Genomic DNA, 12241 nt, shown 5'->3' on the forward strand with positions numbered 1-12241 from the left:
TTACACAGTACCCAAGGTCACCTGGAACTTTTGTCCTTGCGTCTGCCCACTTGAAAACACAACTCAACAATGGACATGATTCTCATAGCGTAGAAAAGAAGCCCTGACTGTATCGATCAATCGTTTCCTAACCCAACACTGCCCCCCGGAGACAAGGTGATGACACAACACCACGAGTTGTACAAAGCATTAGGAACATCTTTCCATGACAGACAGGTGAAAGCTATGATCTCTTATTGATGTCACTTGTCAATCAGTGTAGTAAAAGTGGAGGAAACAGGTTCATTAAAGATTTTTAAGCCTTGGAACAATTGAGACATGGACTGCATGTGTGCCATTCAGAGGGTAAATGGGTAAGACAAAATATTTAAGTGCCTTTGAACAGGGTATGGTAGTAGGTACCAAGCTACCGGTTTGAGTCAAGAACAGCAACGCAGCTGGGTTCACACTCAACAGTTTCTCATGTCTATCAAGAATGGTTCCACCACCCAAAGGATATCCAGCCAACTTGACACAACTGTGGGAAGCATTGGGAGTCAACATGGGCCAGCATCCCTGTAGAACCCTTTCGACGCCTTGTAGAGTCCATGCTACGACAACATTGGGGCTATTCTGAGGGAAAAAGGGTAACAACTAAATATTAGGATGTTCCTAATGTTTTGTACACTCAGGGTATACAACAACTTGGTAGGTGCAGTGAAATGTGTCGTTTTACGGGGTCAGACATAATAGTACGGTGCCCCCTGAGGCAAATTAAGTACCTTGCTTAAGGGCACATCGACAGATTTTTCATCTTGTCAGCTACGGTATTCGACCCAGCAACCTTTTGGTTAGTGGCCCAACGCTCTAACCGTTAGCAGTCGCTTCTATCCAAAGCAACATACATTTGTTGCATGGCTCCAGGGGGAATCGAACCCAGGACAGTTGCACACAGCTCTACAAACTGAGCCAAATAGGAGCACATTTTTCAATGTCAGATTTTATTTATCATTAATTTCACACAGATCAGTCTCTTCAACCCGACTCTCTCCGGCAACCATAACCTAATTGGAATATGTTTCAACTCAGTAAATAGCCATTGGCCTGTTCATCTTTTTCTTTAAAATTGGCCATAACTAACTAAGAAGAACAGGAGAATAGCGTACCATGTACAAAAAGAGATTGGTTCAGGTGGTTCCATTTCACATTCAGCATTAATATTACCACGAGTAGAAACTTGGATGAACCAATGACATTTTCTTCAGTAATTATTTATGATCACATATTTTATTTTAGCTTAAGGCAACGTGAGGTCAAGACAAACATTGTACTGCAAATCCTAACTTACAAGTGAATTTTCACTTAGTCATGCAATGATGTCAATGGGAAAACCTGTAAAGATTTGACTTTTAAAGTGAAAGTTAGGATTCGTCCCGGAATTGGTTGAGGAAATATCTCCTCGTACGTAGTAGATACTTGTCTGATACATTTACACTGGTTGCCGTTGCCTTCAGATAGCTTGCATACCATGAAATCTGACTGTTTATTTTCTCAAAAACACAAACACACCATAAAATAAATTTGCTACCAAACTGCTCATCATTCACATCAGACAAATAAAATGTTAATAAATTAATAATTATCACTAACAAAAAGTTATACCCCTACAGCTCCCTACCCGAAATCTTATTTTCTTATCTTGTTACTGTAATGATTAACCCTAACCCTTCCAAACCCTTAGACCCCCCCCTCCACCCTCAACCCACCCACTCTCCCTGAGCAAACTGACAGACCAACACATAAAATCCACCACAGCCTGTCGAACCCATTATAGAAACATAACAATTCAGGACCATTATGACAAACCATTCCATACTAGAGCCAGGAGTTTATTCAGACCATGTGATCTGACCAGGAACCATTTATAGTCCAACATGTGGTCAGGTCATGTGGTCAGGAAAACAAACTCCTGGCCCTCCTTATGACACATGCAGTGACTTGAAGAGTTGGCTGAATTGGTTGTGATTAAAATGAATGCCATTGCACGTCATAGTAAATTACTTGTCATGAACGGTTTGTCACTTTTATAACGAGTTATAAAGCTTTCATGATGCATCGTTACCACAAAGCGTGACCCTGAACCCCAAAATCCCCATGGAACCCACATTGACATAACCACCTCCCTTAAGACCTCCAGTTGTTGTTTTTCTCTCAATTGACAATTCATTCATTACAAATGTAAAAAAAAGCAACAATGGCTCATATACATATCGACAAAATTAATTCTTCTTAATATTTCTGATGAGTGAGTGTTGTATAAAACGAAGGAGTCCCACAAAACAGAACTACACAGCCAGTCTTCCATAGAACCCATGCAGAGCCTGGTTGGCTATGGGTATAGTACGGTAAAGTATGCTATTGTACAGTATGGCTGCGAATGAAATGGCCCTATCCCCTACATAGTGCACTACTCTCATAGGGTTCTGGTCAAAAGTAGTGCACTATACATGGAACAAGGTGGCATTTCAGACACAGCATGTCTGTGGTTCCTGTTGGGGTAGTTTACATGCTAGATGTTAGGTCTGTGGATCATGTGCGTCGGGTCTTCTGTCTCTTGGCCTGGCGTTTGGCCTCGTCCAGGGCAGCGTTGTCCCCACCGGCCTGGCTCAGGCTACGCACCCCCTGCAGACGGCTCACCAGCTGCAGTAGCAGGGGGATCACCTGGGGAGAGACAGGGCGTTAAAAAAGGGTGAGGTGACACTTTATACTGTCTTCCGTGTACTGAAATGCCATGAAGATTCTACACACACACACACACACACACAGATACATTTATACATACATACTTATGCAATAGGAGGTCTGCTTGAACATTTACCAGACCACTCAATTACAGCACATTGAATACATGATACATGGCTATGCAATAGGAGTGGAGGCAGTGTACCTTCTCATGGTTGTAGGCTGCCAGCAGGAGCAGTAGAGTGAGGGGTAGAGCTATGTAGGAGCCCTGGGCTACGTCCTGGTCAGGAACTTTACGCTGTGATGAAGAACATCACATTGGGTTCTCATTCATTATTCAGAAGAAACATAACGCAGGCTTTTATTTATCACTGTAATGAGAATATTCTAAATGTATTACATTAGTTGTAGGATGAACTAGGATGAAGTTGCCTGTAGACGCTGATCTGTTTTGTGCTTTACCCACATCATGGATAAGGTTAGAATGTGGACAGGGTAAGCTGATCTTAGATCTGTGGCTGTGGAGAACTTCTAGCTGGAGGATTCAGCCCTGGCGGAGTAGGTACTGTGTACTTACATTGGGGTTGAAGGTCAAAGTGATGTGCTTATGGTAGCCTGTAGAGGTGAAGGAGACTTGGGGCAGAGAGAAGTCGTACTGGGAGCGAGACAGTGTGGAGTGCAGAATCAACACATAGGTCTGTATTGGGGGGGAGGACACACAACAAAAAGTAGATTTATGGTGATGACATTAATATTAATTCCACTGACCCAGAGCCGCTGGATAAACCTATACTACTTTCTATTATCAGGCGAATAGCAACCATTAAAGGCCCAGTGCTGTCAAAATCCTGTTTTCTATCATATTGTACAACAGCTGATGAAACTAAAACTGTATAAGTGTGACAGATGTGAGCAGTGAAATGTTCTGATAGTTGCTGGTTGAAAGAACAATTTACACAAGACATTCTAAATCAGCAGGTTTTGCTTGGGTGGCTATTTCAGCCACACCCGCTGCTGACAGGTGTATAAAATAGAACACAGAGCCATTCAATCTCCATAGACAAACATAGGCCAGAGATTAGCCTTACTGAAGAACCCATCACAGAATGCCACCTTTCCAAACAAGTCAGTTCGTCAACTTTCTGCCCTGCTAGAGCTGCCCTGGACAACTAAGTGATGTTATTGTGAAGTGGAAATGTCTAGGAGCAACAACGGCTCAGACATGAAGTGGTAGGCTACACAAGCTTACAGAACAGGACCGCCAAGTCAGCACAATAACTGTTCGTCGGGAGAGTCATGAAATGGGTTTCCATGACTGAGCAGCCGCACACAATCCTAAAATCTCCATGCGCAATGCCGAACGTCGGCTGGAGTGATTTAAAGCTCGCCACAATTGGACTCTGGAGCAGTGGAAACATGTTCTCTGGAGTGATGAATCACGCTTCACCATCTGGCAGTACGGAGGATGAATCTGGGTTTGGCGGATGCCAAGAGAACACTACCTGCCCCAATGCAGAATGCCATCTGTAAAGTTTGGTGGAGGAGGAATAATGGTCTGGGGATGTTTTTCATGGTTCTGGATAGGCCCCTTAGTTCTATTGAAGGAAAATCTTAACGCTACAGCATACAATGACGTTCTAGACTATTCTGTGCTTTCAAATTTGTGGCAACAGTTTGGGGAAGGTCCTTTCCTGTTTCAGCATGACAATGCCCCTGTGCACAAAGCGAGGCCCATACAGAAAACTTGACTGGCCTGCATAGAGCCCTGGCCTCTGGGATGAATTGGAACGTCGACTGGGAGCCAGGCCTATTCGCCCACCTCACTAATGCTTGTGTTTGGATGGAAGCAAGTCCCTGCAGCAATGTTCCAACATCTAGTGGAAGGCCTTCCCAGAAGAGTGGAGGCTGTTGTAGCAGCAAAGGGAGGACCAACTCCATATTAATGCTCATGCTTTTGGAATGAGATGTTTGACAAGAAGGTGTCCACATATCTTTGGTGATATAGCGTATATTTGGGAGTAAACAGAGGGTACACATCTGCAGAAAGGTGAAAAGGAAGGAGCAGGAGTTCTGGAAACTCCCTGAATTTGCTTGGCGCTGACACAGATGATATTTAAATTATGTTACAGCTAGCCTTTGTTTTCCATTTTCCCTCCATCTACATCTTCCTGGTATGTCAGTTCCATCTCCATGGTCACAAATAGCAAGTCCCAGACTGGACTCACTTGACAGCTCACATACAGAGACAGCAGTAGACCATGGAGATGTCCCGGGACACTTTTACCAATGAAGATAATGGGGCTGACATCTATGACGATGTCTACGAACAGCCCTACTATGAAACTCCAGACATGCCTCCGAACTGAGGATGCAGTGACCCAATGGAACCCACCACAGCCTGAACACTCAGAAGACCTGTTTGGTAATGGAGCCGACGCCTGTGAAGAGGTATTTCGACAGCGCAATTATGAAACTCGAGACACGTGTCTTGACTTGAGAACAGAGACTGAGGATGCTACCCCAGGGAGCACACCACAACCTGAACTCTCAGGTTCTGAGAGCTCATGGAGGAGACCCTTTGTTGTTGCTACAGCGTGTCTGGGGCTGCTGGGTCTTCTCCTACTGGCTGGGAGAGAGACATTTATAAAAGCCTGCCGCTGTTACCACATCACGACCGAACAGACATCCTGGAATGAGAGCTGACGTGACTGTCTGGCGAGAAAAGCAGACCTGGTGATCATAAACAGCCAAGAGGAACAGGTAGTTCTCACTACATTTAACAAATGCATCTGGATTGGTCTGACGGAGAGACGGAAGGGCCCTAGAAATGGGTTGACGGCACAGCACTGACAACAGGCGCGCGCACACACACACACACACACACACCACACACACACACACACACACACGCCTAATGATCATGCTGTTTAATCAGCTTCTTGATCTGCCACACCTGTCAGGTTGATGGATTATCTTGGCAAAGGAGAAATGTTTACCAACAGGGATATAAATACATTTGTGCAAAAAATGTGAACAAAATAAGCTATTTGTGCGTATGTGAACATTTTGGGGTCTCTATTATTTCAGGTCATGAAACACGGGACCAACACTTTACATGTTGCGTTTATATTTTGTTCAGTATAGTTGAGCCATAATATGCTTGTGATGGGTTTGTAAAGACACAGTAGTGAAGTTTGACTTCTATACTACAGATGGCAAAGTAAGTAATGAAGTTTTTTTTCTGGATCCAAATGGGGCTTAGGTGGTGGGTTCGGTGGGGGGTGTGACCAATGGTGTGGTCACCAACCAACATTTTAGAGGCCCTCGTGTTGTTGGCAGTGAAATGTAGCCGTTTTAAAATGGAGTGAATCAAACGTCACAACAAAATGAATGGGGGCCCCATGCGTCATCAAAAATACTCTTCAAGTCTTAATTTTTTGAATTTTAGATTCTCCCCGACTGCCTAGCTTTTATTTTGGTGATTGTTAGTTCTCAAAGATTATGTTATAAAAATACAATGGTCCATTATCTTTTCTACATACTTAATATCTGGTTTAAGTCGTTAAAGTTTACACCGAAAACGTTTTTCCATCCTGAAAAGTACTTATAATTTTTTGGACATAGGCGGCCCGAAAACACACTTAGGCGGCCACCCAAGTCTTTTCTATACACAAAAAAAGTTATTTCTCTATAGATACATTCATCTACACTGTAGATGAATGTATCACATGATGAAATCTGAGCTGGTATTACTCTAAGAAAAAAATATATAGTGAATTTTCATAGAGTGAAGACCTTTACAATTGACTGTTATATCTTCAAAAACAACAACTTAATTAAGAAAATCTATTTCTATATGTTGTTAAACTGACAATCCCTAAATAAACAGATTCATTTTATTCTTGAATTCTCTGTTGGCTTCTGCTTTAATTGATAAAATATTGTTATTATTTAGATTTATTTTCTGGGAAGTGTATTACGACTTTGTAAAATATAATTTAAATAAGTTGTGATTTGATTGAAGTAATATCACTGACCCAGAAGAGCCATTTCTGGGTTGGGTACAGCAGTGCTTCAGGTCTCAGGAAGGCAGTAATGATGCTTCCTTGGCTATCAGCAACACACATTTCTAGCCCGCCTCATACCACCTTACATACTGAATGATAGCACATTTCTAGCCCGCCTCATACCACCTTACATACTGAATGATAGCACATTTCTAGCCCGCCTCATACCACCTTACATACTGAATGATAGCACATTTCTAGCCCGCCTCATACCACCTTACATACTGAATGATAGCACATTTCTAGCCCGCCTCATACCACCTTACATACTGAATGATAGCACATTTCTATGATAGCGCCTCATACCACCTTACATACTGAATGATAGCACATTTCTAGCCCGCCTCATACCACCTTACATACTGAATGATAGCACATTTCTAGCCCGCCTTATACCACCTTACATACTGAATGATAGCACATTTCTAGCCCGCCTTAAACACTGAATGATAGCACATTTCTGTAGCAGGTCCATACCTCTCCATCCCTGTCCAGAGGCGGGAAGTGAAAGAAGAGGGACTGTCCCAAAGACACACTGTTGATGGGGTTGTCAAGGTTGTCACTCTTATACAGCTTCACCTGCATGGGACAGGAGGAGAAATACAATTATATGGAGCCATAGAATTAAATAGAGGACTCTAGATGGATATAACTCGTTTTAGCATTAGTCCTCTATGTATGGAGCACATAAAGGTGTTGCTCAAAGTGGCATCACACAGTCACAACATTACATCAAACAGATATATTTTGGCTTCATCTACGAATTAGTTCCTTATGGCACGTTGAAAATATTTTTGGGATTGAGATAGGTAGTTATGAGGTGATGTTATGGGTATTGTAGTGATCTTACAGAGAAATATTTTTGGGGGATCTTACAGAGATGGGCAGGTGTTCTGGTGAGGTTTACGGGAGTGTTATGGGTGCTCTGGTGAGGTTTTATGGGTATTGTAGTGATCTTACAGAGAGGGTGGGCAGGTGTTCTGGTGAGGTTTTATGGGTATTGTAGTGAGGGGATCTTACAGAGAGGGTGGGCAGGTGTTCTGGTGAGGTTTTATGGGTATTGTAGTGAGGGGATCTTACAGAGAGGGTAGGCAGGTGTTCTGGTGAGGTTTTATGGGTATTGTAGTGAGGGGATCTTACAGAGAGGGTGGGCAGGTGTTCTGGTGAGGTTTTATGGGTATTGTAGTGAGGGGATCTTACAGAGAGGGTGGGCAGGTGTTCTGGTGAGGTTTTATGGGTATTGTAGTGTTCTGGTGAGGTTTTTATGGGTATTGTAGTGAGGGATCTTAGAGAGGGTGGGTAGGTGTTCTGGTGAGGTTATGGGTATTGTAGTGAGGGGATCTTACAGAGAGGGTGGGGGTGGGCAGGTGTTCTGGTGAGGTTTTATGGGTATTGTTCTGGTGAGTGAGGGTGATCTTACAGAGAGGGTGGGCAGGTGTTCTGGTGAGGTTTTATGGGTATTGTAGTGAGGGGATCTTACAGAGAGGGTGGGCAGGTGTTTTGGGTGAGGTTTTACAGAGAGGGTGGGTATTGTGAGGTGAGGGAGGGGATCTTACAGAGAGGGTGGGCAGGTGTTCTGGTGAGGTTTTATGTGTTGAGGGGATCTTACAGAGAGGGTGAGGTGTTCTGGTGAGGTTTTATGGGTATTGTAGTGAGGGGATCTTACAGAGAGGGTGGGCAGGTGTTCTGGTGAGGTTTTATGGGTTTTCTTACAGAGAGGGTGGGCAGGTGTTCTGGGTATTGTAGTGAGGGGATCTTACAGAGAGGGTGGGCAGGTGTTCTGGTGAGGTTTTATGGGTATTGTAGTGAGGGGATCTTACAGAGAGGGTGGGCAGGTGTTCTGGTGAGGTTTTATGGGTATTGTAGTGAGGGGATCTTACAGAGAGGGTGGGCAGGTGTTCTGGTGAGGTTTTACAGGTATTGTAGTGAGGTGATGTTACAGAGAGGGTGGGCAGGTGTTCTGGTGAGGTTTTACAGGTATTGTAGTGAGGGGATCTTACAGAGAGGGTGGGCAGGTGTTCTGGTGAGGTTTTACAGGTATTGTAGTGAGGGGATCTTACAGAGAGGGTAAGCAGGTGTTCTGGTGAGGTTTTATGGGTATTGTAGTGAGGGGATCTTACAGAGAGGGTGGGCAGGTGTTCTGGTGAGGTTTTACGGGTATTGTAGTGAGGGGATCTTACAGAGAGGGTGGGCAGGTGTTCTGGTGAGGTTTTACAGGTATTGTAGTGAGGGGATCTTACAGAGAGGGTGGGCAGGTGTTCTGGTGAGGTTTTACAGGTATTGTAGTGAGGGGATCTTACAGAGAGGGTGGGTAGATGTTCTGATGAGGTGATGATGTTCCCACTCAGGTCAAACTGGTTGATCTGCCTGAAGGCGATGATGTTGACTCCCACGATGTCGGTGCTCCCAACCTCTATGGAGCGGTGCTGAGGGAGGGCTCTCTCGATGTGGTCGTTGCCCTGTGCTCTCAGCTGGATCAGGTATCTACAGCCAGGCTGTGAGAGAAGCTCAAAGTTAGCAACACAAAAATAATAGCAGAGCTATTAGATATTGCCACAGGCCCCATTTCCACAAAGTAACTCTTACAAATGTATTGTATCTGTTATGTCTATGTAGGCTTCATAACTATTTTACATGCTTGTATACAGGCTTTATAACTGTTTTATGTGGCTCTTATGAAGCCTCAAAAAGGCCCGACTCACCAGCAGGCCCCTGAGCCTGAAGCGTCCCTCCTCGTCAGTGACTGTGTCCTCGCTGTAGATACTACATTCTGCCTGTCCCACTGCCTCCACTGACACGTCCCTCTCAGCATCTCCACTCAGGGACTGAACTGCCCCGTAGCAGCTAGAAAGGAGGCAGTAAACCAGGAAACTGGTCAGACAGGCAGCCATTTTGGGGATCGATAGGACACAGACAAATAATTACACACACACACTGACATTTTGGGGATGGGACTGTTACGCTCCTTGTCAAGTAAGTCAGCAAGAACATGCCTGAATAAGATTTGTTACAATAAAAATAAGTGGCTAATGATGGTTTGGAGGAGGGGGGGATTGAACATAATTCTGCCTTGTTTAGTACATTTTTGCAATTAGTTCAAAGCTCATTGGGTTTCACTCACTTTCTATGAAAAGTGCTACATAGATAAAGATGGATTTGATTGGCCCGTTTCTAGTACCTGTATGCGGTTTTGAAGCCGGTGATGTCGATGCTGAGGTTCTGTCCCTCCTCGACGGTGATCATCTGAGAGGCTGGCTCAAACCTGAACTCCTTCATCATGGGCTTGAAGTAGTACTGGCCTGGGCTCTGAGGGGTTGGGATGGAGGGATAGAAAGGAAGAACAGAAGAGATGCAATCAATAAATGCCCCCTGCAGTGTTGCTGCACCAATCCAATCAGCATCAGTTCACATCACACAGAATATAGACTTCCACCTAGTAGCCCGGTGTGCTTAATAGTCAATCATTCAGGAGGAGGATAATACAGGGATGAAGTAGGTGTTGAGTTCAGTCAACATCAAGGTCCTTACCAAGTTGTTGAAGGTGAGGACACCAGTGTCCTGGGTGAGCAGGTTGGATCTGAACGATCCTCCACTGAGAGACAGCAGAACTCCAGACAGAGCGTGACCATCCTCTGACTTGATCTACGACACACAGAGAGAAATAGGAGATATGACAATGAACACACTGTATAAGACTATACAAACCCTGCCGCAGCCAAAACTATATTTAAGTTGCAGTTCGACACCAAGGCAAAATTCCAAAAGAACACTGTTGAATGGCAATATATTCGCAGAACAGACTCATCAACTATTTATTAAACAACCCTCACCCTACCGAAGGAGGGATAATGTTACTAATTAAACAAAAAACTGTTTTGCCAACAAGACAAAAGCTAATAAAAGGCCTGTTCTTTCCACTGAGCTAGCTAGTAGTATGTGTTCTGTACCTTGAAGGTGACTCCAGCCAGGGCGAAGGCCTTGAAGTCTCCCTGGGTTCCCTCTACAGTGCTGAGGATGAAGCCCTCCTTACTGGCACTGACGTCATAGTGACGGTCACTGTGCAGGGGACCAACACTGGGGAGGGAGACAAACCAATATAATTTTTTTTTAGATTGACTTGTGTTAATGTACGTTTCTGACAAATGTCACAATCAAGGAGCATTTATCAAACACCATGAGAAAACCTGCCTGAAACTAATATAAAGCAATAAATATGTAACATGGTGGACATTTCAAGTGGATAGATTAAGATGCAAAGTGGTCAAATGTATTGTTAAAAAAACAACAACAAGGGCATGATTTCAACAAGCAACCCCAGCCTTATGGCTAACTCAGCAGTGACTGAGGTTATGGTTAGGGGATAGTCATGTATACCTGTAAGCCCCGTTCTCGTTGGTGGCGACGGTGACGAGGGGGGCCTTGGCTCCTCTCTCGGTGATGGAGATCTCCACCCCCTGCAGTTCTGGAGTCACTTGGCCCTCCAGGAACAGACCAGCGCGCCCTGCGATGTCCACCACACGCCCTGGACAAGACTCTGTGAGAAGGGGACAGAATAAGAGAAGGCATATAGATTACCGCTGGACACAGACAGAGCTTCATGGCCGGTGATGTCCACCACACGCCCTGGTTAGATCTCTGTGGATGGGTTCTGGTAGGGGCAGAGAATAGGGAGTTACCATATATAAATATAGAGACAGACAGAGCTTCATGGCCAGTGATGTCCACCACACGCCCTGGTCAGATCTCTGTGGATGGGTTCTGGTAGGGGCAGAGAATAGGGAGTTACCATATATAAATATAGAGACAGACAGAGCTTCATGGCCAGTGATGTCCACCATACGCCCTGGTCAGATCTCTGTGGATGGGTTCTGGTAGGGGCAGAGAATAGGGAGTTACAATATATAAATATAGAGACAGACAGAGCTTCATGGCCGGTGATGTCCACCACACGCCCTGGTCAGATCTCTGTGGATGGGTTCTGGTAGGGGCAGAGAATAGGGAGTTACCATATATAAATATAGAGACAGACAGAGCTTCATGGCCGGTGATGTCCACCACACGCCCTGGTCAGATCTCTGTGGATGGGTTCTGGTAGGGGCAGAGAATAGGGAGTTACCATATATAAATATAGAGACAGACAGAGCTTCATGGCCGGTGATGTCCACCACACGCCCTGGTCAGATCTCTGTGGATGGGTTCTGGTAGGGGCAGAGAATAGGGAGTTACCATATATAAATATAGAGACAGACAGAGCTTCATGGCCAGTGATGTCCACCATACGCCCTGGACAGATCTCTGTGGATGGGTTCTGGTAGGGGCAGAGAATAGGGAGTTACCATATATAAATATAGAGACAGACAGAGCTTCATGGCCGGTGATGTCCACCACACGCCCTGGTCAGATCTCTGTGGATGGGTTCTGGTAGGGGCAGAGAATAGGGAGTTACCATATAT

At 44.7% G+C, this 12241-nt stretch overlaps 1 protein-coding gene across 1 annotated transcript in view; it reads right to left on the reverse strand.

Annotated features, from left to right (window-relative positions):
- Window positions 1-961: 961 nt before the first annotated feature.
- The window catches only part of LOC115119767 (BOS complex subunit NOMO1-like), a 34838-nt gene continuing 23558 nt past the window's right edge, over window positions 962-12241 (reverse strand). Inside the window, 10 exon segments of the mRNA XM_065006176.1 lie at window positions 962-2700; window positions 2927-3019; window positions 3299-3418; window positions 7266-7367; window positions 9089-9283; window positions 9491-9632; window positions 9967-10094; window positions 10317-10430; window positions 10736-10862; window positions 11163-11322. Of these exon segments, the coding sequence (XP_064862248.1) occupies window positions 2569-2700; window positions 2927-3019; window positions 3299-3418; window positions 7266-7367; window positions 9089-9283; window positions 9491-9632; window positions 9967-10094; window positions 10317-10430; window positions 10736-10862; window positions 11163-11322 (1313 nt within the window). The 3' untranslated portion in view covers window positions 962-2568.

Source organism: Oncorhynchus nerka, linkage group LG21 (assembly GCF_034236695.1).
Source record: "Oncorhynchus nerka isolate Pitt River linkage group LG21, Oner_Uvic_2.0, whole genome shotgun sequence".
In the NCBI taxonomy this organism is placed as follows: Eukaryota; Metazoa; Chordata; class Actinopteri; order Salmoniformes; family Salmonidae; genus Oncorhynchus; species Oncorhynchus nerka.